The 27,815-nt window shown below is 49.0% G+C and overlaps 1 protein-coding gene across 5 annotated transcripts in view; it reads left to right on the top strand.

Moving 5' to 3' along the window:
* APBA2 (amyloid beta precursor protein binding family A member 2) overlaps positions 1 to 27,815 on the top strand; it is a 243,712-nt gene that overhangs the window by 164,499 nt on the left and 51,398 nt on the right. For all 5 annotated transcript variants that reach the window (XM_032342243.1, XM_032342242.1, XM_032342245.1 and 2 more), the window contains one exon: positions 8,536 to 9,541. In XM_032342243.1, the coding sequence (XP_032198134.1) occupies positions 8,576 to 9,541 (966 nt within the window). In that variant the 5' untranslated portion in view covers positions 8,536 to 8,575. The remainder of the gene's footprint in view (positions 1 to 8,535; positions 9,542 to 27,815) is intronic.

Below are 27,815 nucleotides of genomic sequence, written 5' to 3'. Positions count from 1 at the left end.
GGGGTAAATATCCAGTAGTATGAATTGCTGGATTGTAAGGTAGCTCTATTTTCAACTTTTTGAGGAACCTCCATGCTGTTTCCCAGAGTGGCTGCACCAGCTTGCATTCCCACCAACAGTGTAGGAGGGTTCTCCATTCTCTATATTCTCACCAACATTTGTCATTTCTTGGCTTTTTAATTTTAGCCATTCTGACCAGTGTGAGGTGGTATCTCACGGTGGTTTTGATTTGTATTTCCCTGATGCCAAGTGATGCTGGGCACTTTTTTATGTGTCTGTTGGCCAGTTGGATGTTCTCTTGGCAGAAATGTCTGTTCATGTCTTCTGCCCATTTCTTGATTGGATTATTTGTTCTTTGGGTGTTGAGTTTGATAAGTTCTTTATAGATTTTGGATACTAGCCCTTTATATGATATGTCATTTGCAAATATCTTCTCCCATTCTGCCGGTTGTCTTTTGGTTTTGTTGACTGCTTCCTTTGCTGTGCAAAAGTTTTGATCTTGATGAAGTCCCAGTAGTTCATTTTTGCCTTGTTTTCCAGCTTTTGGCGATGTTCCTAGGAAGGTCAGAGAGGTTGCTGCCTGTGTTCTCCTCAAGAATTTTGATGGATTCCTGTCTCACATTGAGATCTTTCATCCATTTTGAGTCTGTTTTTGTGTGTGGTGTAAGGAAATGGTGCAGTGTCATTTTTCTGCATGTGACTGTCCAATTTTTCCAACACCATTTGTTGAAGAGACCGTCTTTTTTCCATTGGACATTCTTTCCTGCTTTGTCGAAGATTAGTTGGCCATAGAGTTGAGGGTCCATTTCTGGGCTCTCTATTTTGTTCCATTGGTCCATGTGTCTGTTTTGTGCCAGTACGATACTGTGTACAAGCTTTGTAATAGAGCTTGAAGTCTGGAATTGTAATGCCACCCACTTTGGTTTTCTTCTTCAACATTCCTCTGGCTATTTGGGGGTCTTTTCTGGTTCCATATAAATTTTAGGATTATTTGTTCCATTTTTTTGAAAAAAGTTGATGGTATTTTGATAAGGATTGCATTTAATGTGTAGATTGCTCTAGGTAACATAGCCATTTTCGCAATATTTATTCTTCCAATCCACGAGCATGAAACATTTTCCCATTTCTTTGTGTCTTCCTCAATTTCTTTCTTGCGTATTCTGAGTACAGATTCTTTGACTCTTTGGTTAGATTTATTCCTAGGTACCTTATGACTTTGGGCACAATTGTAAATGGGACTGACGCCTTAATTTCTCTTTCTTCTGTCTTGTTGTTGGTGTATAGGAATGCAACTGATTTTTCTGTATTGATTTTATATCCTGCCACTTTACTGAATTTCTGTATGAGTTCTAGCAGTTTTGGGTTGGTCCGCCAATATTTTTGCCTCACCTATCCTTCTCCCCACCCTTTGACCTCACCACACTTACTGATGTGGGAAGTGTCTGCTGTTCTCTGAATAGCCCTTGTGTGCCCAGGCCACTCACCTATGTCCTGCTGGGAGTATAGGGACCGAGGACCTAGATCTCTGAAAGGGATAGGGAGAAAAGGTATGGAATACGATGGTCTGGGCATCTAGGGAAGGGTCTTATGTTTCTTGGCAAGGAGGTCATACCCATTCTGTAGTTAGTGGGAAGCCCCTGGAACCTCCCTGAGCATCTATTTAGGGCAGGGTTTCAAGTACAGTCCTAGAGCCTCTTAAATCAGAATCCCCTGCAGCTCTAGGCCTGGCTTTTGGCTCACCACCACTTCAGAATCTTGGGCCCACGAACCTGCATGCTCCCTGGGTGGGCTTTGCACGCATCAAAGTGAGTGAACCCCTGCTTTGGGAGAGCAATTCTTTTAATTTTTTTTAATTTTTAATTTTTTTAATTTTTTATAAACATAAAATATATTTTTATCCCCAGGGGTACAGGTCTGTGAATCGCCAGGTTTACACACTTCACAGCACTCACCATAGCACATATCCTCCCCAGTGTCCATAACCCCAGCCCCCTTCTCCCAGCCCCTTTCTCCCCAGCAACCCTCAGTTTGTTTTGTGAGATTAAGAGTCACTTATGGTTTGTCTCTCTCCCAATCCCATCTTGTTTCTTTTTTTCTTCTCCTACTGGGGGAGCAATTCTTAGCTTTCCCCAAGACCTCTGCCTGCCCTGCATCCCCACCTGGATGTACCCCTATCCCATTGCAGAGATGCACAATTAGGGCCCCAGCACTATCTACCTGTGTTGGCAGAGTTCCCATCGAAGGGAACGTAGATTCTCATCTAAGACACGCACCTAGTCAGGCATTCTCTCTCTTCGAATTTCATTTAAAATTTTTCTCGACTCCCTGTACGTTGTAGAAAAAAAAAAATTATAGAGTTGAGGTCTGCGTGGGTTTTTCCTCTATTTAACCCACGTCAAGCCCTGAAGGCAGGTGCTATCATTTCCAATTTACCGAGGGCAGAAGGCCATCCCTCTGTTAAATATCTTGCCCAAGGCCTGACAGTAAATGGAGGTCTGAATTTAAACAGGACCTTCTGTCTTCATCTGTAATAGAAGGGCTCTTTCTCTTATATACAGAGTGCCCCTATAGGTTAAATGTAATTCTGCAAACCTTTAAAGATGTGGCTCCCTGCTGCCCAGGGTTCTGCTGTGGGTCCCTTTCCATGTATATCCATGGAGAAGAGAACCAAATCAGAAGGTCCACACTATTAAACTGTAGACAAGCCAACAACTAGCATTGTATTTAATGGTGAAAACGTTTTTAAAAAATAGGATCATTCACAATGTCCAGCCAGAGCCCTATGGGAACCTGAGACAAAAGAAAAATCAATAATACTGATCTTGTCTTTACTTAAAGCTTCAGTATTTTGTTTACCATCTATTCCTGCATTGATTTTTATTTTTTAAAGTGTTGCATTTAAATAGTCACTGGTTGGGGCACCTGGGTGGCTCAGTCAGTTAAGCATCTGACTCAATTTTGGCTCAGTTCATGATCTCAGGGTGGTGAGATCTAGCCCCACGTTGGGCTCCATGCTGGGCATAGAGCATGCTTAAGAGCCTCCCTCTTCCTTTGCCCCTCCTCCCATCTCCTTTTTTTTTTTTTTAATTTTATTTATTTGTTTTACAGACAGATTACAAGTAGGCAGAGAGGCAGGCAGAGAGAGAGAGAGATTGAGAGGAGGAAGCAGGCTCCCCGCTGAGCAGGGAGCCCGATGCAGGGCTTGATCCCAGGACCCTGAGATCATGACCTGAACCGAAGGCAGAGGCTTTAACCCACTGAGCCACCCAGGAGCCCCCTCCCAACTCTTTCTTAAAAAATAATTCTCTGCTTTGATTTCTGAGTTTGTTGATGCCCTTTTAAATTTTGTGACTGAGGTGAGTGCCAACCATGCTTCACCTTGGACCAAACCTGCTAAGAAGTAAAGACCATTTTGTTGCCATTAGGAATAAGTCAAGGATGTCACTTTCATCACTTAACTGTGTAGTAGAAGCCCAGGGCAGTGCAGTCAGACAAGGTGATCAAATGCTGAAAATGAAAAGAACAACATTTACCAGCTCAAAGTTATTAGAATTTAAAAATGGACTTTTACAAGCTTGTATGGATTTTTTTTTCTATGTGCCAGCAATAGCCAGGTAAACATGTAATGGGAGACACACAGCCACAAAATTATATATATATATATATATATAAAATTTTTTTCTAAGAATAAACTCTCTATGAAGTATCCTGTAATGCTGTTGAGAGACATTTAATACTTGAATAAATGAGGAGCTATTTCTTGAGTGAAAAGGCTCAGTGTTGTATGTAGAAAAACTTCTCATTGTACGGGGCTAGAAGGTTTGGGGGGAGAATGATTTTTCTGGTGAGTTGGCAGCAGTTGGTTTGACCATCTAGATCTTGTCATTGACATGTGAGAAAGGAGGCTCCTGAGTTTTTTTTTTTTTTTTCAAAGGTTTTTTGTGTATTTATCTGCCAGAGAGAGAGAGAGAGAGAGAACCCAAGCAGAGGGAGCAGCAGGCAGAGGGAGAGGCAGAAGCAGACTCCCTGCTAATTAGGGAACTCGACTCGGAACTCCGTCCCAAGCTGATCATGACCCAAGCTGAAGGCAGACGCTTAACCAACTGAGCCACCCAGGCCCCCAGAGCTCCTCTATTTGTAAAGTATGGACAGAAATGGGCTGTCCTCCTCTGACTGTGCTGCTTCGAGGGAAAATGTCCACACCTCCCAAAGCCACAGGACATAAGTGCTTCCTCTGAAACACCCTGGGTCTGTGAGCTGCACCCCATCCCTAGGACCATGAGTTCCAGATTTCCTAGGGGAGGGGCCATTTTCCCTTGAAGAAAGCAAATCTAGCCACATGCTCTGGAAACCTTGATTCTTTACATTTAAAAATCTACTCCATCTGGAAAGTATATATCATAAGGTAGGAAGCAACTTTGTTTTCTCCTCAATGGTTAGCCCAGTGGGTTTCAGATTTTGCTCTACATTAAAAAATATTTTTTAAAATTTTAATTTATTATTTTTCATTGTTCCCAAGATTTGTTGTTTATGCATCACACTTAGTGCTCCATGCAATATGTACCCTCCATAATACCCACCACCAGGATCCCCCACCCTCCTCTCCTCCAAAACCCTGTTTGTTTCTCAGAGTCCACAATCTCTCGTACTTCGTCTCCCCCTTTGATTTACCCCCATTCACTTTTCCTTTCCTTCTGCTAATGTCCTCCATGTTATTCCTCGTGCTCCACAAGTAAGTGAAACCATATGATAATTGACTCTCTCTGCTTGACTTATGTCACTCAGCATAATCTTCTCCTGTGCCGTCCATGTTGATACAAAAGGTGGTATTCATCCTTTCTGATGGCTGCGTAATATTCCATTGTGTATACTACCATATCTTCTTTATCCATTCATCATTTGAAGGGCATCTTGGCTCTTTCCACAGTCTGGCAATTGTAGCCATGGCTTCTATGAACATTAGGGTAAGATGGCCCTTCTTTTCACTGCATCTGTATCTTTGGGGTAAATACCCAGGAGTGCAATTGCAGGGTCATAGGGAAGCTCTATTTTTAATTTCTTAAGGAATCTCCACACTGTTTTCCAAAGTGGCTACACCAACTTGCATTCCCACCACCAGTGTAAGAGGGTTCCCCTTTCTCCACATCCTCTCCAACACATGTTGTTTCCTGTCTTGTTAATTTTGGCCATTCTAAGTGGTGTAAGGTGGTATCTCAATGTGGTTTTGATTTGAATCTCCCTGATGGCTAATGTTGATGAACATTTTTTCATGTGTTTGTTAGCCATTTGTATGTCAAAAAATGGGAAGAAGATGTGAACAGACACGTTAAATGTCTTGAGGCCAGTTCATACCTCATACCAGTGAACTTGGAATGCCAGGCATCAGCACTTGTAAAGACCCATACCACCAGGTGATCCCAGCGTGCAGCAACAAAGTTTTAGAACCACTAGATCAGCCAAGGATCCCCATACCTGTCAGTGAATTCGAATTTTTTCCACCTGCCTTAGGGTGACCACCCATTCTGGTTTTAGCACTGAAAGTTCTGTGTCTTCGGAAACTCCTCAGTCCCAGGAGAACTACATTTTATGGATAAAACTATGTAAACACAGACCTGTTTCTGGGATTCTCTAGTTTGTGCCACTGCTCTCTGTCTGGCAACAATACCATGCCATTTTAATTACCATGACTTCAGAGTCTATTTATATACTTGATGAGGCAAGGTCTCCTTCATTGCTCTCATTTTTAGATCTTTCTCAGCTATTTTCACGTGTGGATTCTTCCACATGAACTTAAGAATCATCAGGTCAAAGTTTCTCTGGGATAGCCTTACTTTATAGATTGTTTTGTGTGACTCATTTATAGGACCAGGGACTGTTCCATGTGACTGTCATATATGCACTTTAGTCCTTTAGATTGGTCTGGAGGGCGTGATGTGTAAGTATGGGTGTATGTGTATCTAGGTATGCATGTAATTTTTTTCCCTCAAATGACAGAATTTGAATTTAAGCTGGAATTTGAAGTCAAGAGGTCCTGTGTACCTGAGTTTGTTCTTTGACAAGCGTGTAGAAACATGCAGTGTGCATGGCCTGAAGAGGAACAGAGACGTCGTAGGGATAGTGTCACTCCCAGCCGAGTGTTGAGGTGCAGCTAACTGCCAGGCCCATTTGCCTTCGACCATCCTGATCTCGAGGTGTGGGAGTTTGGCTTTCTCTCTGCCACTGCATTCAATGCCTGCTTTGGGAATGTCGTTACTAGAGAATGTGCCCATAAGAAGGTGACTGCCAGGTTCTGTCAGTCAGTGTCCCGGGCATTAGCTATCCTCTGTAAAAGTAAGAGATCTGTTGTAAAATGGTAAGTGGCTGTGAGGCAGGTCAGAACATTGGATGCACCCTATGGGCATCTGTGCTTTAGTGACCATTGTGCCCCTTGATTCCTACCTGGGAATATATCTCTGGAATCAGTTTTGGGGTTTGGGGATGGGGTAACCTGTGAGGACATTCAGACTCTATGGGTTCCATCTCAGTGATAATATTACTAGGGTGGGGTATCTTGCTATTCTTTGGAATGCTCTGGAGAGGAAACACTGTGCATCTCTCAGCATCTAATGATTCTATTAGGACATAGCTGTTCATGAGCCCCTTGTAAAGGAAACTTCCTTGGACTGATTCACATGTTGGAAGCATGTGGCTCAGCCAGTAATGGTGCACACACTCTTGAGTGTCTGGATGGATGAAATAATTGTCTCCTCCATTCTTTTGGGAATATGCACAATGCTGTGACCGGCCATCTGGTAAACCCAATGTCACAGCAAAATGCGTTTAGGACACCACTATAAGCAAAATGCTGTGTGGGTGTTCTGGGGAGTACAAAGCACAAAGGGTTTTTAGTTTAGGACTTTCCTGGGGAGATACGGTGAAAGAAAGAAAATGTAGCGCCTGGGTCAGAGCTGCCGTGAGAGCCCATGTCTCCGACCTCCGCTCATTCTCTACTCCTGCTGAGCCCACTGCTTCCACTGCCTGAGTACTCCCTGAGCCGCGTCTCCTCTTTCATTCCTGCTGCTTTCGTTTAAGCCCTCATTTCTTTAAAAACAAGTTTTCATTGTGATAAAATATACATATCATGAAATCTAACCTTGTCAACGTTTTCACGGGCACAGGCTCTCATTTCTTCTCTCTGGGCACAGGACTAAGTTTTTAAAGAATAAAGGAACTGTGATGGAGACAAAAACAAGACGCATGTAATGTAAAAGTACAATTTGAAGAATAAAGCAAACAGGGGAGCCTGGGTGGCTTAGTAGGTTAAGCATCTGCCTTTGGCTCAGGTCATGATCCTGGAGTCTTGGGATCGCATCAGGCTCTCTGCTCAGTGGGGAGTCGTCTTCTCCCTCTGACTCTCCCCCTTCTCATGCTCTCTGTCTCTCTCTTAAATAAATAGAATCTTAAAAAAAGAACAAAACAAATACCTGGGTAACCACTCAGCTGGAGAAACAAAATGTTAACCAACTGTTTGAATATCCTCTATGCCTTGATGCCTGATGCCAGTCCCTCACTTGCCCTAGAGCATGGACAAGGAATAGACTTTTCACTGCCTCTCTTCCATGCTGGGTTCAGACAGATGAGGCTAAAAGAGAAATCCTGTGTGTCACACACCTGCTGAAATTTGCCCGATGACTCTGCATGGTTTATGGGATAAAAATGCAGAGTCCTGGGTGGTTGGGTAAGGACTTCTCCAGTTTGGATGCACAGGGTCTTTGAGGTGCCCTGTGATACCACAACCCATCTTCTGCAAGCTGCAGCCACACCCTCTGCCCTCTCCTGGGTGCGCCCCTTCTCTCCGTGGCCAGACAGGCACTGTCCTCCTCCTTGTGTTCCCCTTCTGTGCCCTCACCCTGCTGAGCTCATGAGGCTAGAGCTCAGGTTCAGCTTCTCTGTATGGTGCTTGGCCTGGACAGGTCCTTGCAACTGTGGTCACGGAGGGAATCTGTTTGAGAGGGAGGAGGAAAGAGAGGCTTCTTTGCACTGGGAAGGGCAAGACAAGCTGATAGGGGAGGGAACTTGAGTGGGCCTTTGGGGAGCCTTGAGGATATAGACTTGGAAGTTAGCGTACCTCCTTATCAGACCTCATTATGTCTTCTGAATGCAAGCTTCTCTCTCTCTCTCTCTCTCTCTCTCTTTTTCGAGAACAAATAACTTGATCTGATGACCGAAACTGGGTGAACATTTTCAAGAAGTCCTAAATGAGCTGGTGAGATTGTGGGAGAGAGGCAGTCTTCCCAGTGAATGGCAGGTGCCTTGCCTCTGCTCCTTTCCCTCCAGCCCTGCACGTCCTCTCCTCTCTTTGATGTGGACGTGCACAGCTGTGGTGGGGATGTTGCATTATCGGAACAGATGTGTCTTACCATTGCCATTAAACAACATGGTGGCCAAACACTCCAGTGGGTCCCATGTGGCTGGCAGCCCATGGCCCGACACGATTCTTGGGGTGGCCATGCTTGGCGGGGTTCTCACTGTCCTCTCCAACATTCCTCCCCACAGTGGCTGCCTGCAGGTGACCATGGCTGTGTGAGTGTCCGCCATGGCCAACCGGAAGCGTCAGAGCACAGCGAGCAGCATGCTGGACCACAGGGCGAGGCCGGGCCCCATCCCCCACGGCCAGGAGCCAGAGAGCGAGGACACAGAGCTGCCCCTGGAGGAGTATGTGCCCAAGGGCCTGGAGCTGGCCACCCTGCGGCCTGAGAGCCCCACGCCCCCGGACCAGGGGTGCCATGACCACAGCCCCGATGGGGACTCCAGCTCTGACTACGTGAACAACACCTCCGAGGAGGAGGATTACGATGAGGGTCTCCCCGAGGAGGAGGAGGGCATCACCTACTACATCCGCTACTGCCCTGAGGACGACAGCTACCTGGAGGGCATGGACTGCAATGGGGAGGGGTACCTGGCCCACGGCACACGCCACCTGGAGACGGATGAGTGCCAGGAGGCAGTGGAGGAGTGGACAGACTCGGCAGGCCCCCACCCACATGGCCATGGGGACGAAGGCAGCCCAGACTACCGGGACAGCCACCTCCCCATCCCGGAGGACGAGGCCTCTGTCCTGGAGGCCCAGGACCAGGAAGAAGGTGTCCACTACTGCCCCAGTGAAGAGGGCTATGAGGACTACTACCCCACAGAGGCCAACGGGAATGCGGGCAGCGCCTCCCCTTATCGCCCGAGGCGTGGGGACGGGGACCTGGAGGACCAGGAGGAGGACATCGACCAGATCGTGGCTGAGATCAAGATGAGCCTGAGCATGACCAGCATCACCAGTGCTGGGGAGGCCAGCCCTGAGCATGCACTGGTGCGGGGGCCTGAACCGGGGCCTGGGGACTCCACAGAGGCTAGTCCGCCCAGCGAGGCCAGCCACGGCCCTAGCAGACACGAGGGAAGGCCCAAGACACTGAACCTCCCTCCGGAGGCCAAGCACTCCGGAGACCCCCAGAGAGGCTTCAAGACCAAGTCCAGGACTCCAGAGGAGAGGCCAAAGTGGCCCCAAGAGCAGGTAGGATGCTGGTTATCCCCAGGGATGGGAGTGGGGGTGGGCAGAGGGGCCTAGAGAGTAAAGGATGCTCTCCTGTCACCCATGTGATCGCCGAAGCCCATATGCGTTTAATTCTTCATCTGGTCCATTACGTAGCAGGTGTGTGGATGTTCTAGTGCCATCCCGAAGATGCCCCCCTCCCACTAGGGGGCTAGTAGGCCTCCTGCTAGGGTCTCTAGCCTGCGTGCCCTGGGTCTGCTCAGGGTTGGGGGTGGTCCGTGTCACTACCATCCCCCCACCAGCTTGTTTCTTCAGGCCGACAGGACATTGGCGAGGATGTGAGCCTGCTGGCTCGTGCAGGGTCCTGTAGCTAGTGACAAGGGACAGTGACCTGAGCACATGTCACAGGGGCCACTGTATCCTGGTGACACTCTTCCAAAATCTCAGGGGCTTGACCTTATGGGCTATTAACTATAAATAACCATTTTGAAAATTATTATGAGAAGGTTTGACTAAGGGGCGGAGAAGAAATGCTGCTGATGCGGCCAGTGGATTTAAGCATGACTGTATTCCTTTTAATGATATCAAAGTGAGCGTGTCTTCTAATAGCTGCCTTTGAAAAGCTGCTTTTCAAGAAAAAAAGAAAAAACCCTCCGTGAACATATAAAGAAGATGGGATGATTGCACTTGTGTAAAGGAACTTCTTGTTGGCCAATTCTGTGGGCAAATGAGAGTGAAATGCTTTTATATTTTTAAAGCCTTAATTATTATTATTTTTTTCCCCAGAGGAGTCCATGAGTTTAAAAAACACATACATATGCTGAGAACATGTCTTTGGGACATGAGTCAGATTCACTTGCTGCTAGATTTCTGGCACTAGCTTATTGATGCCTTTTGTTCTTTTTAGAGATTATTAAATGTAGGTTGACTTCACTGACAGGTGTTCCTGGAACTCAGGGCAACTGTGCCTGCACGGGGGGCGTTGGGTTGTAGAGAAACTGCTGTTGCACCAGTGGACTTGGGGAGCTTCCCCCAAGGGTGGGTAGCTCAGGGGCAGAGGTCTGGGCTTTGGGCCAAAGTGTCGCTGGCCATCTTCACTTTGGCCAAGTTGGACTCATGGCCCAACAACGGCTATGACCCCGCAGGGAACTCACGGGGGGCTGCCCGGGGCGGGTGACATACTATGCTTTGTTGTGGCAACTTCCCTGACAAAGTTCTTGTCAAGAGAACATAATCTTTAGAGCACTGAGGAGAGGAGTGGGTAACTTCTCTCCCTAAATAGAGTGTCTCCTCAAAGCAAATGCTCTTATTCAAGATACAGGAAAAGCTCATTTAGATGGGTTAATTATTGCATAGCTATTTTTGATTTACTTATGCATTGGTAAATGACTTCTTTCAAAGAGAAAGGCTGCCTGGTGATTCCCAGCTTAGGGCTGACAAGGGTCCTGGATGAACACGGGGTCCGAGGACTCCTTTGGAGGGCTCTGCCACATCTGAGCGAATATCACGTGACCTGGGTCTCAACATCTCATAGACCCAAGTGACCCCTTCTCCAGATGAGGAACCTTTTGAAATTTGACCCAAAACAGCCACTGTGATAGGATCATCTTGAAAGCAAGATTGTGTGAAGCAGGAGGTACAGTGGGAAACATGGGGACTCCTTGCTTCAGATCTCAGCCTACCTTCCTCCTGGAATCCCTGACCCCCCGCATCCTTACCCCACCGCCCCCGCTGGGGACAGCCAGGCTGTGCAGTTGGAGCCAACCAAAGAGGGGCCTCAAACGGGCTTCCAGAGTGCATGAGTCCCATGCTGGCCTTTCCTTGGGCCATCTGCTTATTAACCATAAGGCTATGTAAATAAAACCAAAACGCTAAAGGAGAAAGGCTAGTCCTGGCTACCTAGAGCCTCCTTCCAGAAGCTCAGTCTGTGCGCCAGCAGCCTACCGCAGGAGGCTTCCACTGGGGGGAAACTGTACAGCAGAGTGGCCCTCTTCTCTCTGACATTTCTTTTAAAGCTGGAAAAGTTATGTCGTGGCCCCTCTGAAGAATAGTGTGTAGCATTTTATTTCATCCTTGCATGGACAATGCCACAGTGGAATTAGAAATGGGAATACGGAGAAAGTTCCCACCGTGGCTCCCACCGCCCTCCCAGATGAGCTCTTTCTGTTTCCCTGAGTTCGCCTTCAGACTCCAGCACTGACCATGAATAGCATACGTGGTATCACTGTAGTCCAGACATGATTTTGCCACCCTCCTCTCAGAACCTAACACTTGCAAGTATTTTCCCGTGTTACCGTGTAATTTTCATCATCATTTTTACTGACCTTTGCATGTCGCATTCAGGCCATGTGCCATCTCATTCATTCGTCTGCACAGACCCTGCTCCTGACCCTGCAGGTTGCACATGGCTTTGTCTTCTATGCATCAGACCTCCGAGGACATCTCCTTCCAAGTTTTCCTGCTGGTTTATTACGTGGAGATAAATTCCTGGAGTGGACATGAATGTTGACCATCTCCCCATATTTGTCTTGCCTCCTTATTTCTCCTTTTCTATGAATGTTCGATGTATGCCCTTTATTTTTGGGAGGTCTGGATGATTTTCTATTTCCCAGGAGTACTTTGTGTGCTCTAGATGTTACTTATTTTTTTTTTTAAAGATTATTTATTTATTTATTTGACAGAGAGAGATCACAAGTAGGCAGAGAGGCAGGCAGAGCCGGACGGGGTGGGGGGGGGGGACGGGAAGCAGGCTCCCCGCTGAGTGGAGAGCCCGATGTGGGGCTCGATCCCAGGACCCTGAGATCATGACCTGAGCTGAAGACAGAGGCTTAACCCACTGAACCACCCAGATGCCCCTTAGATGTTAGTTATTGCTACAGATATTTCCTTCAGTATGTTTCCTTTATTTATTTATTTATCTGACAGAGAGAGAGAGAGAGATCACAAGTAGGCAGAGAGGCAGGCAGAGAGAGAGAAGGAAGCAGGCCCCCACCAAGCAGAGAGCCCGATGCAGGGCTTGATCCTAGGACCCTGAGATCATGACCTGAGCCGAAGGCAGAGGCTTAACCCACTGAGCCACCCAGGCACCCAGCATGTTTCCTTTTGTAAAGGTTCTGGTTTGCAGGCGGACCTCTCCCCTGCATGATGCTGGGGAGACCAGGACATCTATGCTGGGTGGGGAGGGGGCACTATTATGAGAGAACCCATATGAGATAGGCTCAAGTTGCCAAAAGACAGGATGGGATGGTGGGGGACAAGGGTGTGTGTGTGAGTGTTTTTATGGAAGAAAGAACTATTTCAAAGCAGTGCATGCTTATTGAGGGAAATTTGGAGAACAGAAGCAAAAAAAAAAAAAAAAATTATATATTTTGCCACGTGGCACGGCCGAATTCTATCGCTGAGTGTTTTCAAATCAAAGAGGCGAACTACCTGACAGGATTTCCCAAAGCATCCTGTTAGATGTGTTCTGTAAACAAAGCCAGGCAGATCCTTGTTATTCGTGGATTCCATTACCCGTGACCCGGCCTCCTCGCTAACATTTACTTGTGTGAGCTTCAAATCAGTTCTGGTCGCACCGTTGTGAGCATTTGTGGGCATGCGCAGAGAGGCCGAGGCGTGCGAGGCCCTCAGCGTGCACGACCCCAGCCGCGTGTGAACAAGGAGACCCTTTGCCTTCTTGTCTCAGCTCTCACACTGCGAGCAGGTGTCCTGTCCGTGATCCTTGTAGTGCCAGGGTTTTTGTTTGTTTGTTTGTTTGTTCGTTTTTTGCATTTTTGTGCTCTCTGTGGGATGACGCAGTGACCTCCACGTGCAGTGCTGGCGGGCTGTCTGATGCTTCTGAGCACGAGAAGGCTGTGATGTGCCTTATGGAGAAAATACGCTGTGTTCAATAATTCATGTAGGTGTGAGTTGCAGAGCTGTTGGCCACGAGTCAACAATATGGTGCAGCCAGAGAGAGGGAGAGGAAATTCTCCGATCCGTACACAAGGTTGCTCTGAGAAGTGCTAAAGTAATACGGAGAGCATGTGGAGAAACATCGGAGAAGTGGCTAACTTTGGGGGTTCACGAGATGACCCGCTAATAAAAAGAGCACAGGAAGGCGCTGTGATGAGGCCGAGAGCCCGAGAAATTTATGGTCTTATTTTCCGAGGTCAGGCAAGTGTGAGACTCTTTGCAACCGGTTTTATTATAAAGAAATACTGGATATAATTACTTGTGAGGAATGCACATTAAAAAAAAGTGTCTAAATAGGAAAACACATAAAACAGGTGATGTGTGGATCGGCCAACAAAAATGACGACCAGAGGCTTTGCAGGAACCTTATCCTGCATTTCTCCTCGGAGCTGGGTCAGTATTCACACACACGGAGATCACAGCAGGCTTACAGACAAGAACTCACACGAATAAGGAGAACCCACTGCATCTGATTGGCCAATGAGTTTGAGAAACTTAACTGCAAAGGTATCCCATCTCTTTCGTTGTATGTGTGCCGTGGGGCGAAGTCCCAGACTCACTATGACAAAGACACCTCCAGCCCCCGTTGGCTAGTGTTGCCCCCCAAATCTGGATTATCAGGCCCTTTACCCTCCATGCAGGGCCGATCAGGAAAATACAGGCCCAAGTTGCTCATCTTCGGGGATGGAGAGCCAGATCACACGATTTCCTGAGGTCTCTCCCTTCTTGGCTGTATCCCAGGATGACTCAACATCCACCCAAAATGCTGAGGACAGGAAAGATGTTGCCTTTGTCACCCTTGGGACCCTGGGCTTCTGAGGAGTTCATGTTTCTTGTCCTACCGTTTGTGGAAGTCCGTGGGTGCTGGTGGAGGTGATGCCGGTGTCGGTGGTCTTGGCCAGCACGGGGCTCCGGACTTCGTGTGGACGATCTCAGTGAGTGCTGGAACATTCAGGAGAGGTAGAGACGGGGGTTATTCCCATTTTACAGATGAGACCATTGAGACTTTCGTGGGCTCAGCACCACACCCGTGGTCACACAGCTCAAGGGGTAAATAGTCTGTGTTGCACCGAAATTCATGCTTCTCACCACCGCCCCCTGCAGTCCTTGAAGGGCTTCTAGAAGAGATGATGCTGATTCGGGGGCAGGGAGTGTTTAAGTCTGCCCGCTGGTGAGTGAATCAAGCGATCTTCCTCCCAGAGAGCGGCTACCCCTACTACTCTATCCTTACTGACTTGGTAACCACAAGGCCTTGATGCCTATGTCCTGACACCCATGTGGTGACCAGCGTCCAACAAGACTTCCAGGCCATAAAATTGTCTCCACGTCTGGCTTCGTGAGGTCTCAGGCCGTGGATCCAAGTCGTCAAGTAGAGATGGTCTATGAGTCACTTTCCTTAATTTTATTGAGATTTGTTGATACAAAGTATTTTAATTTTTACATATGGCCATGAAGAATATGTGAGTTTCATCCAGCCTAGTTCGTATCGAATATCTAGATTGAGTTTCCATTCCTGCACCCCACCTCTGCTGTGAGCCGAGGGAGGACCTCAGTGGGACCCTGGTCCCACAGCTAAGGGGTGGGCTTTGGGGACTTGGTGTGTCATCGGTACAGCTCCAGGGGCTGCTCCTCCAGGCTCCTGTAAGACATGTTTGCTTAGCAGCCGAGAGAGTTCTGCAGATTTGCAGGGTGGCCTGGAATGGCGGGTTCTTGTAGTCTCTGGGTGATGTACTGTGCATCTGGGTTTGACAAGGACGAGGTTTGATTTGGACCGATTCTTTTGGGATCCCCATCTTTTTCCCGTGTTACCTCGAGACATCTACCTTGAGAAGAGGTACTCTGAAAATACCTGCTCTGTGCCCGAGGGTCCCCTCTCATAAATGTCTTTCTTTGGGCTCTGGAGGTTTCTGGAGCTGCAGGCATTCCTGGCCCTGTTCATGTCCTCCATGGGCTGGGCGCCTGTCAGGACATCTAGTTCAAGGTGTTTGATTTCTGTGGCCACTGTGCCCAGAACTGCACTCTGGACGGCACAGCCTACCCCTGTTGCGATTATTGGGGGTTTTCTGAGATTTTTGTTTATCATCCTTCCAGCCAGTGCTTTCTATAAAGAGCCCTCTGACAATAGAAAAAGAAGGAAGATCAACGCATCATAGCCAACTTAATATAGCAGTTAAGTTGAGGTGAGGTACTGAGCCCTGAGACCATGTCAGATGTACAAGCGTTTGTCATTGCTCCTTGTGGAGAAGGCTTTGCTGTGATTTGACAATCAGTGGAGGCTTGCCTTGTGGAGGACCTTTCGAGATTGTGATAGGAATGCTGGCACCACATACGGAGGGAAGTTGCTCGGTGCGTGGGTGACCTCGGCCCGCCTGGGCGTGGGGTGGGCAGTGGCTCTGTGAGCGCTCCCTCGGGGCCGGTGTCTCTCATGTGTGTCCTGTTCAGCGGCATAGGAAGTTAAGTCTGGGCACCTGCTTTATACAAAAGGGAACCACACCCTGAGGGGCTGAGAGGAATACCCCGAGGTCGCTAGCTCCTGGGTAACCTCTGTTGGCATGCCACAGGGTAGCAGGTGCGTGAAGGGATCTGATGCTTGCACTGTGCCTGGGGTGCGAGCAGGTACATTCTGTCCCAATCTGTCCCAAGCTAGGACAGAGCTGGAGAAAGCCTGGGGACAGGAGCTGAGGGCACAGCCTGGTCAGGGGAAGGTCCTCACCCACCTGCTGAGCTTCTATGGAGTGTAGGTGGTCTCTGTCTTCCCACAGCCCTGCCCCCGATTCTGCCGGCAGCCCCCCTCCCCTGCCCACCGTGACATCGGGTCCTGCCTTTCTTGTGCACCTGGGGAGGTGGCATGGGAGAGTTCCCAGGGGCTCCCGTGCCCCTCTCCAGCCTCCTGTGCTCCCAGTGCCTTGATGGGTCCCCATAGCATCTGTCGTGACGGATTCCTGGGGCCACCCTGAGAGACAAATTCCAGGGTGTTCCAGCCTTGGCGTTCTCAGCCCCTCGCTCGATCTGTTCAGGCTCCCAAACTTGATCTCTCTGGGACTGTTTGTCGAGTGAGCACAAAGGCCTTATTTGACTTCTGTGAAGCCTCTTGAAGACACATGACTGCTGGTGGCCATTGTTGTCACGGACCAGCTTATTCACCAGGATCCTGGGATTGCTTCAGCGCTTTTAAAATCTAGTTAAAGCCAGGGTCTCTAAAACACTGTTTTGTTGTCTAAGAAAATCATGTAGAGTCCTTCCACTAACAATAATCCAGACAGAAATGTCCCCACCTCTAGGCCTTGAAGAGAGAGTAAGGTGCAGTGGTTAGGAGAGCTAGGAAACCTGGAGCCCATCCTGCTGCCCCACCTCCCAGTTCTGGAACACGTTGGACACGTGATATGCACTTACCACTCACTGCCTATCCCCTGGAGCTTCGGGGAGCAGCGTTGGTGTGGATCGGAGTCTGCAGTAGATGTCAGGTGCATGGAACGCTTGCCCCAATGGTGACGGTGATGATTTCAAGTCTGGCGAGCCTTTTTCAGGATGTGGGGGAGGCCGCTGGGGGAGGCTCTGCAAACAGTTTGGGTGCAGGGCCAAGCTGTGCAGAGCTGGGGACACCCCCGAGCAGGTTGGCATCACTGACTTCTGGAAGGCCGTCAGGGGAGGGCTGAAGCCAGAGACAAAGTGGAGGCAGGGCGGGTGTGTGTGTGGCCTGAGATCTGAAAGGCTAGAGGAGCCCAGTGAAGGAGGGGCCACTCCGAGGTGTCTGCGGGCTCTCCCCTCTGCAGGCCTTCCTCGGGTGGACCCTCTCCCCCTGCAGGGCCACCCAGGGTAGACAGCTCTCACGTGCCTTCTTGGGGACATTCTCAGTCCCTTTCTGCTCTGCAGTCTGATTTTGGGGGAACGAGGTGACACTGACACATCTCCAAGGGCTGCTCTGGTTTCCCACACTGCGTTCCTATAGGAAATTGAGAACTCCACTTTCTGGGCAGATGAGCTGGGCTCTGGGCCACCGGTCTCTCACTAATCCCAAATGGCCTTCTCCTCAATCTGGAGTTTCTGCACATAACTCCCACTCTCCTTCGAAGCTGACTGTCCCTAGCCAGGCCGCTCGGATTCCCTGGGCTGCTGGCACCTGCCTTCCTTCCCCAACAGCCCATGCGTCTTGGCACCTACAACGTGCCAGGCAGTGAGGGTGCAAAGATTTAAAATGACGTAAGCCCTGGCTGCAAACCTCATTCTAGAGGGAGATAGACACACAGAAACCTCCCAGTCAAGGTGGGGCTGGGTGCTCTGGAGAGGGACTGGCTGCAGCAGGGGTGATGAGCCGAGAGGCTCTGGGTCTTTGCAGGGCTTGGAGGGGGGCTTGGGAAGTGAGCCAACCAGGAGAGGCTGAACGTGGAGGGGCCTGGGGGCTGGGATTGTGATGGGGGCTGAAAGCCCTGAAAGAGAGCCAGGGCGGGGGGCAGGGCGTGGGATGATGATGGTGACGAGGGAGGGAGAAGGCCCATTAGTTGGGAGGGGAAAGCCAGGAGGGAGCTTAGGGGCAGGGGCATCTGGAAGGCCAAACACAGCATGGCCGCTAAGGGAGGCCTTGCTGGGAAGCCCCCGTGCTGCTCTGATGGGCTGTAAGTGCAAAGGGTCACATGTGGGAACCGAAGGAGGTAAATGGGTAGTGTCTGTAAGGACAAGAAGGGAGGGACCCAAGGAGTTGCCAACAGGGAAAGGAGGCCCAGCATGGGTGGGGCTTAAACTGAATCGCATTGTCCCAAGTCACACCCGTTTGCCAGCCATGAGCGTCTTGGGCAGATCTGGGGGAACGGGAGGGGACTGGGTGCGGGACTGAGGCGGCGAGTCGGCCCACACCCAGCTCCCGTCCTCAGGCCCCTGCGGCACCTCCCACAGTCCCTCTCATGTCCCAGCGGCTTGAGACGCAGCCGGCTGACAAAACTGCTTTGTCACGTGACATTGCCTAGGAAGCGCAAGGCTCCACGGAGGAATTTTTAGAAACATCTTCTGTTCAGGGAGAAAGGCCACATGGCTGAACACGAGATTCAGAGACGTGTAATGTCACTCGTGGGATCCTCTCCTGAGGTGGGACCACGTGGCCGTGGCCACCATGGGGTGGTCAACCCAAAGCATCCAGATCTTGGCCAAGGCTAGTCAGTTACTTAAGAGGTCACGGGACTATCGTAACAGGAGGCGAACAAAGACTGCCTCCCAAACCTATGTGGATAACACCACAGGCAATTTAGGAACATGAAGCACATCTCAGAAACTTCGAGAAGGAGGTGTGGGACAGAATGGTGCCCCAGGGCGCGGGTGGACTCCAGAAGTTGCCAGGTCCAGGATTGTTTGCTGATTCCACTGTCATACCAGAGAAGCTGATCTCTCTCTGCCTGAGACCAAGCCCAGTTACAGACTGCTGGAGCTGAAGGATGTTTGGAAATGGGCTTCCAGAATCTCCCAGTCTGGCTCCTCTGGTTTCAGTCAGGAGCACGTGGTCCAGGCTTGCGTCTAGTTCCTGTCTCCATTGAAGAGACATTGACTGAGATGCCATATGCTGTCTTTGGTGCCAAAGCACTGCTGGACCTGCCCCCACAGTCAGGCACCTTGTCCTGCTGTGACAGCAGTCGGGCCACAAGGGTTAGGTCAGTGAGCCTGAAATGGACTCTGGACGTGGGGCTGCTGCTCGGTACAGAAGCTTGGCATGTTGTAAGGCTGGAGGAACGTTACTGTTTGGGAAGGTTGCCCATTCACCCTCCTTGGCCAGCCTTCCTCTTCCTTGGCCCAGATACTTGCAAGTGGCCTCTGATTTAAGACTTGTTTGCCCACACTGAATCCTAGTGCAGTCCTTCTCCTACCCCAACACTCCCCACTCAGCCTTTGAGCCTCTTGCTTCCCCTCAAATCAGCCCTTGGTGACAACGGGGAGACATCTGTCCCTAACTTTCCTTCCCAGAGTTTCTGGGTCTGCTGACTTTGACCATTATGCTGCTAACACAGACTCACCTGCCCGAGTGTCTTCGTCAGACAGGCTTAGACCTGGACCATGCCACACCCATGCCAGGTGTCTGGGTGCTTCTGGGATCTTTTGATCACTCCCGCTGCTGCTTCCTTTCTCTCTCTCTCTAAAGATTTGTTTATCTTAGAAGAAGAGAGAGATCAGGGGGGAGTGGCAGGGGGGAGAGGGAGAGACAGTATCCCAGGCAGACTCTGCACTGAGCATGGAGCCCAGCACGGGGCTTGATGTCACAGCCCTGAGATCATGACCTGACCCAAAACCAAGAGTCAGGTATTCAACCACCTGAGCCATCCACGTACCCCTGCTTATTGAAATGACCCCTAGTCATTGAAAATAGAAGCTCTGCCTCTCTGTGGTCTGTCACCTGCTTCAATCATTCATTCATTCATTCATTCATTTATTGGGACCCAAGCATATAAAGATAGCACACTAGTCACGTCAAGAAACATGAATGTTAATCTTCAAGAGAAGACAGGTGATCTAGCCACTCACCAGTCCTTAAAACCTGCTCCAGGAACAAGACCAGTATCAGGTCAAGGCTCTTTTTGTGGAATCGAATTTGCAATTTATGAGAGATATTGTGGAGTGAAATTGCTGCCCAAGGTTATTCTTGCCTAATATTTAATCTCCAGCCCTCTTTTAAATGCCAAGAAGAATGAAACAAAATGAATGAATCTGAAGAATGCCAAGTCATCTAAACTATGGGCAGTTTGGCCCATATTCAGAGACCACAGCGTGGTAATTTTTTTCCATATTGGTGGGAGCATCGTTTTTTTCTTCTGTGCCACACTGATAGTCATAAAGTACAAAAGAAAAGAATTTTGGGGGTGCCTGGATGGCTATTAGTAAAGCGTCTGCATTTGGCTCAGGTCATGATCTCAGGGTCCTGGGATCGGGTCCCACATCAGGCTCGCTACTCATTGGGGAGCCTGCTTCTTCTCCTGCTTACTCTGCTCTCTCCCCCACCCCCCATTCTCTCACTCAAATAACTAGAATCTTAAACAACAACAACAACAACAAAAACCAGAAGGAAAGACTTATACGTGGAATATTATTCAGCCCGAAAAAGGAAGGAAATTCTGACGTCTGCCACAACACGGATGCACCTTGAGGCCACTATGCTCAGTGAAATAATCCAGTCCCAAAAAGACAAATCCTGTATGATTCCCCTCATGTGAGGGTCCTGGAGGAATTAAATTCAGAGAGACAGAGAGTGGAATGCTGGCTGCCAGAGGCTGGGGAATCAGGAATGGGGAGTTAGTGTTTAATGGGTGCAGAGTTTCTGTTAGGGAAGATGAAAAGTTCTGTGGGTAGATAGTGATAATGGGTTGCACAACAGTGTGAATGTATTTCATGCCCACTTACCTGTCCACTTAAAAATGATGGAAAGGGGGGCTCCTGGATAGGTCAGTTGGCTGAGCATCTGCCTTTGGCTCAGGTCATGGTCCTGGAGACCTGGGATTGAGCCCTGCATCCGGCTCCCTGCTCAGCGAGGAATCTGCTTCTCCCTCTGCCCCTCACTCTGCTCTTGTGCTCTCTCTTGCTCTCAAATAAATAATCTTTTAAAAAATGGTTGAAATGATACATTTTATGTATGTTTATGACGATAAAAAAAAAAAGGAAAAGAAAAAGGGCTCTTGGCCCATTTATTGGCCTGAGCCAATTTGAATCTTCTAAAACCAAGTCGAGCCAATCTGAGCCCAGTATCAGACACCTCCCTCCCCTGACACACACACACATTCTGGGCCAATCAAAACCAGTCTGGTGTAGTCACAGTAGAGATGAGTGAACTGCACTCCTTTGGCCCTGTGGTCACTGTTGTGCATGGTCACAAAGCAGTGGATCTGTTCATCGTTAAGTAAGATTGTTGAGGTCCTACTTTGTTGGTATCATTCAAATAAAAATGTATTGTCAAATATATCATTAAAATAACAGCTAGTTCTGGGGCACCTGGGTGACTCGGTCAAGTGGCTGACCTTTGATTTCAGCTCAGGTCATGATCTTGGGGTCTTAGGATCAAGCCCCGTGTCAGGCTCCCCACTCGTTGGGGAGTCTGCTTATCCCTCTGCCTTTCCCTGTGCTTCTTCTCTTTCTCTCTCTCTCTGTCTCTCTCTCAAATACATAAATAAGAATATTTTTAAAAATAACAGCTAGTTCGACTCTCTCTTCTTATCCTTAGTGTTAGGAAAACCAAATATTCTACATTGTATAATCATAGAAGTTGAACAGGTAGATTTGTAGAAGCTAACTGGGTCATTGGTATCTTCTTTACATATAGCTGGCTAAATGTATTTTTCAAATTATGCATCATAGGACTTTGTGTTAGTGTTTACAGGTTTAGGCAGTTCAATTGAGTTTTTTATTACTTAGGACTAATAGTATTGACCAAGAGAGAGAAGTCCTCATGTTAGAACAGAGAGCTGGTCACAGCAATTCCATACTGGGAACAGCGACCTCTTTAGATGACTACAAGTCCAATATAGAAAAACGCCCCTGGAAATGGAATTCTAACATTGACTTAGTATTGATCATTTGATTTCCTTTTGACTTATGCACCTTCGTTGCCTTCATTTTTCAGATGTCAAGCTAGCTTTCCCAGAATGTGAGTGCTGGGCTCTAGGCTAGGTGGGAGGGGCCTCAGGTCTCCCCGGAGAATGCAAGAGCCTGCCACAAGGCCAAGAGACCATTCTTCTGCTCTGGAGAGCTGCTGTCATTAAACTCTGCTCACACAAGGCTTCTCACCTTTAAGTTGGCAGGATGGGAAAAGATGCCCGTGTTTGCTGCCAACCTGTGGAACCTGTGGGAGAGGCGGCCATGTTGGCTCCCCAGCCACAGATTGAGAAAGGGGGTGGTGTCGGTTTCTTCCTTTGAGAACTGAACCAAACCAAATGGAAGACTCCTTAGTTCCATAGCATGCTTTGCTTTAAGAATTGGAACCCCCGGGATGCCTGGGTGGCCCAGTGGGTTAAGCCTCTGCCTTCAACTCAGGTCATGATCTCAGGGTTCCGGGATCAAGCCCCGCATCAGGCTTTCTGCTCAGCAGCGAGCCTGCTTCCCCCTCTCTCTGCCTGCCTCTCTGCCTACTTGTGATCTCTCTCTGTCAAATAAATAAATAAAATCTTAAAAAAAAAAAAAAAGAGTTGGAACTCCTTTGGGTGCCTGGGTGGCTCAGTGGGTTAAGCTGCTGCCTCTGGCTCAGGTCATGATCTCGGGGTCCCGGGATCGAGTCCCGCATCGGGCTCTCTGCTCGGCAGGGAGTCTGCTTCCCTCTCTCTCTCTCTGCCTGCCTCTCTGTCTACTTGTGATCTCTCTCTGTCAAATAAATAAATAAAATCTTTAAAAAAAAAAAAAGAGTTGGAACCCTCTTCTTTTCCACAACTGAATCCAAGTGTAATACTCTGATGTGTGATGCAGGTGACTGGGAGGGAAGAGCCTCTGTGCCACCTGGACAACCCACCTCCTTCCCTTGGCCTTTGTGTCCAAGGAGAGGCTTAGTCCTGCACAAGCTGGTGGGTGACCTTCAGCTAAACTAAAGTGAATATTACAGGTAGGGGTAGTAAGTCTTAGGTTCTTAAAGGGCTCTGGTTATTCATTCTTTCCACATTGTTTAAAAATAACTTTTAAAGATTTATTTATCGGGGCGCCTGGGTGGCTCAGTGGTTAAGCCGCTGCCTTCGGCTCAGGTCATGATCTCGGGGTCCTGGGATCGAGTCCCGCATCGGGCTCTCTGCTCAGCAGGGAGCCTGCTTCCTCCTCTCTCTCTCTCTGCCTGCCTCTCTGCCTACTTGTGATTTCTCTGTCAAATAAATAAATAAAATCTTTAAATATTTATTTATCTATTGGAGAGAGAGAGAGCACGCGCAAGAGCAAGGGAGGGGCAGAGGGAGAGGGAGAGAAATACTTCAGTGGATTCCCTGCTGGGACCCGAGCCGAAGTCAAGAGTCAGATGCTTAACCAGCTGAGCCACCCAGATACCTATCCACATTATTTTTAAACTGTAGCGATATATACACATAAAATAAAATTGACTATTTTGATCATTTTAATGTGTAGGGTTTGGCGACATTTAGTGCAGGGTTGTGCAAGCACCTCTATTTGGTTCCAGAGCATTTTCATCCCCCTAAAGGGAGAGCTCATGCTTATTCCCCAGCAGTCACTCCCCATTCTCCCCTCCCCCTCCAATCCCTGCCAAAGACAAACCTGCTGTCTCTGGGTACAGATTTGCCTGTTTCCGGACATTTGCATCTAAATGGGATCACACAGTATGTGACCTTTTGCGCCTGGCTTCTTTCACTTGGCATGCTGTTTTCAGGGTTCCCCCATGTCTTAGCACGTGTCAGGACCTCATTCCTTTTCCTGGCTGAGTGATATTCCATGGAAGGGATACACCATCCTTTGTTCATCCATTCAGTTGTTGACAGACACTCAGGTGTTTCTGCCTTTTAACTGTTATAAATGAGGCTGCCACTAGCATTCAGGTACAAGATTTTGTGTAGATAGCTGTTTTCAGCCCTCTGTGGGGTGGCGTTCCTGGATCACATGGGCATTCAGTGTGTAACTTCCTGAGGACTCCCATGCTGTTGTCCACAACGGCTCAACATTTTACATTTCCCCCAGCCATGTTCTAGGGTCCTGGTTGTGCTCAGATGAGAAAGATCGAACCACCCCCAAGCCTTTAATGGTTCAGCCTTGGGGCTCCCCTCTTAGGCCCCTCAGGCTGGATCACACAGGAACTGCCGTTGTTCATATATGTATTTGTTTGTTCTCCGGCTTGCCCCACAGAGTGTCTAAAGCCAGCAGGGCTGGTGAGCTGTGCCACACTAGATGGGGAGATTTCCCTGGTCAAGATTTTTGTTGTGTTGTTTTTGGGGCCTCAGTGTAAGACACCCAAGTTGCTTGCTTGGGACCAGTCATGTGGATGTGACCTTTTTTTTTTTTTTTAATACATTTTTTCAAAGATGTATTTATTTGAGAGAGAGATTGAGAGAACGAGTGGGAGGAGAGGCAGAGGGAGAAGCAGACTCCCTGCAGAGCAGGGAGCCCGGTGTGGGACTCGATCCCAGGACCCTAGGATCATGCATGACCTGAGCCGAAGGCAGGCGCTTAACCAACTGAGCCACTCAGGCGCCCTGGGTGCAGCCTTTGGACAGTGCTTCATAAGGGATTGAAATGCAGAGGGCAGTTTAGGAAAATTCACTTCTGCTCTGAAATGCTGGGCCAAGCACCCCAGGCACCAGTGAAGGACAAAGTCAAGGACATGCTAGGTGGTCGTGGTGGTCAGTGGTAGGGGAGGTTTTAGCAAACCGGATGCAGAGAACTAGGCCAGGCCCTGAGTGTGCCCTGGGGGAGCTCAGTGCAGGTGGCGGTCTCTCAGGCCCCAGGTAGGGCTCCCAGATGGAGTAAATAACAAGAGGACATGCAGTTAAGCTTGAGCCTTGGACAGAGGATGCAGAATTGTTTAGTATAGGTATGTCTCATGAAATATCTGGGCAGGGGATGGAGAGAGTGTGGGAGAGACACTCCTTAACCCTCCTGTTCACAGGCCCGCCTGGAGATCTTAAAAGATAGACTGACTGGCTGGTTTCCCTAATGGACCTTGTCATGATTCTTTGAAGCCGCAGATTGGCTTCAAAAAGATATGATCACCCCCATGGGGATGACTATTATAAGAATAAATACTTCATCCCTAAGCTCTCATTCTCCTCCAGACAAATGTCATACGAGTGATCAGAATTCTAAGAGGGGCAGAAGAAAAAGAACAATATTGTCATTTTTCTGAGCCACCCGCCTGTCAGGGGACAGGTTGAAGGGCTTGTGAAATATGTTCAGGACGCAATAGGCAGACCTTCAGTCAGCCCACCGAGGCTGACACTCTCAGGGCGGCTCTCCATGAGCCCCCAGCAGGCCGTGGGTCCCGGCTGACCCCGGCCGTGTGGGACAGAGGAAGGCAGCTTTGCTCAATGTCTGATGTCTTTGGGAACAGGGAGCAGATGACTCCCAGAGAAGGCTGTCACTGAACTGAGCTGTCTGTAAGCCTGGAATGTGTCTGACAAGGAGTCACACACATGTGAAGGGAGACAGCATAGTTCAGTGTGAAGCTTGTGGCTTGCCCAGCTTTGAGCTGGCGCTCTGTCCCTCCATGTGTCACTAACGTGCTTGTCATTCAGGAGACTGCTTGGGAATGTTTGGTGTTTATTACAGATGGCGTGAGGGCAGGCGTGCTTGTTTGCTGTTGTTTCTTGTCAAGCCGTGTGGGTTACGTTGCTGTATTTTCCATTTAATCAAGGAGACAAAATCTAAATTGACACTTAAAAAAAAATCCTAGCTCTGGCTTCACCAACTGGAGCCAAGACACTTATTAGAGCAATTTATTCAGATGAATATATTTTTATTACAGACAAATCATCCCGAACCCTGAACAGCTGTCCCTGGTCCTGGCATGTCCTGACCAGTCTCTGCCACACATTTCTGTTCTGTTCTCAGGGTGCCAGTGAGGGCGTCCTGCCCCATTTCCTCCCGCTAGATTTCACTTCCCAGTTCCTTCTCCCTTGGTGCGGCTTCCAGCCCCGGAGTGTCAAGAACAGCCCTCAGTGCTGGGCTGCTTCCCTGTTGGCTGAGAAGGACTCAGGTATCCTGGCTGGCCTCTCTTGCTGAGGTGTGGCTGCCTGCTGTGGTTTGGGGGTACCCAGAAGGGTGAGAGAGCATCTTCTGCTGAGATGCTGGGAACCCCCAACCCACGTGGGCCTCTACGATCTTAATTTCAGATGCTGCACCCCATGCTGCCAAGCGCGCCCCCGCCTTGCCCTCGAGATGAAAATTGGAGTGCCAGATGGGCTCTCCCAAGCCCACCTCTCTGAAAACAGCCCCGGCTGTTGATGATGAGACGTGGTTGTCATGGTGATGACTGGAGAAAATGCTGACATGGAGGAAAGGGTCGAGACTGTAGAAGCTCTGGGGAGAAATCTCCGTTATAAGTGGATCTCAGACCCTGTATTGCCCATGGTCACCACGTGCTGTGGCTCCATGCCAGGTGTTCCAAGGATGAGCATGAGGGCACAGCACCCAACCTCTGCTCCCTACCCAAGCCCTCACCCCGTGGGGGCTGCCTCCCCCAGAAGGACCCCTCTTCACCCCATGTAAGATGAACAACAGGCCCGACATGGCCTTTTCCCGCAATGCATCTGGTGCCCTGACGAGAGTCTGTTGCCCTACATTCGTGGCAGAAAATGTAGATTCCACCCCAAGCTGTAATATTTGTAGATATGGTGTTATCTTAGTCCATTTGGGTTGCTATAACAAAAATACCATAGACGGGGTGCTTATAAACAACAGACATTTATTCTCACAGTTGTGGAGGCAGGAAGTCCAAGATCAAGGCCCCAGAAGATCTGGTATCTGGTGAGGGGCCACTTCCTGGTTCACAGCCAGAGCCTTCTGGCTGTGTCCTCACATGGTGGAGGGAGTGAGGGAGCTCTCGGGGGGCTCCTGTTCATGAGGCTCCCATCCTTACCAGCTCATCTAATACGAATTATATCCCAAATGCCCTTCTCCTTGAAGGTTAGGCTTCAATATATGAAATTGGTGGGGACAAATTCAGTCTATAAAAAGTGTGGTTGACCTGTTTTCATCCATCAGTTGGCTGGTTTGTTTCTTTAGGCATTTTGGAGATGACTGTTGTCCATCCAGCATTTGGTAAGATGGTGCAGGCCTTCCAGAAATGAAGTCCGTGAACTCAGCCTAGGAAAAGTCACCAGATTAGAGCTCTTTCAAACAAGAGGGAAAACACAGATGTGCTCTAAATAGACCTTGAAATAGCCAAGAGTATAAGACAACAGAAGGTTTTCTGGGAGGATGTGGCAAATTTGGGTTTAATAAAGGCGGATGGGAATAGTGTTTGAGGTAAGAGTTCCCGTTGTACTCTTTAGGAGATATTGCCTGGTCTACTTTGGCCACAAAGGGAGGTGCAGAGCCAAGGAAGCAGAGGGAAGACTTAGAGACTGGGAAACCATCCTGGCTCCCTGAGGATGCTGGCAGGAGTCATTGCCAAGTCATCCTCAGCCCTACAAGAAGGGCACTGTCCACTCAGCTTGGTCAGAACGGGTTCTAATGAGGTGGAGACCCCAGATGAATCACAGTCCTCTCCTCTAGGAAAGGATGGGTTCAGCTCCCAGAAAGAGGGCTAGGAAGGACCGAGGAGCATGCCAGCGTTCCCTGACCTGCCTGAGCCCCAGAGCCCTGCCTTGGGGCATACTGGGACAGCAGGATGAAACCAGGACCCATGTGAATTATCTGAGAGTTCACAGGGCTTGGGGTGCAGACAGTTCTTTGGGCT

The sequence above is a fragment of the Mustela erminea genome, chromosome 5 (genome assembly GCF_009829155.1).
Source record: "Mustela erminea isolate mMusErm1 chromosome 5, mMusErm1.Pri, whole genome shotgun sequence".
NCBI classification, from domain to species: domain Eukaryota; kingdom Metazoa; phylum Chordata; class Mammalia; order Carnivora; family Mustelidae; genus Mustela; species Mustela erminea.
Note: the sequence above shows the minus strand (reverse complement) of the source record. Positions and strands in the feature narration are given on the sequence as shown.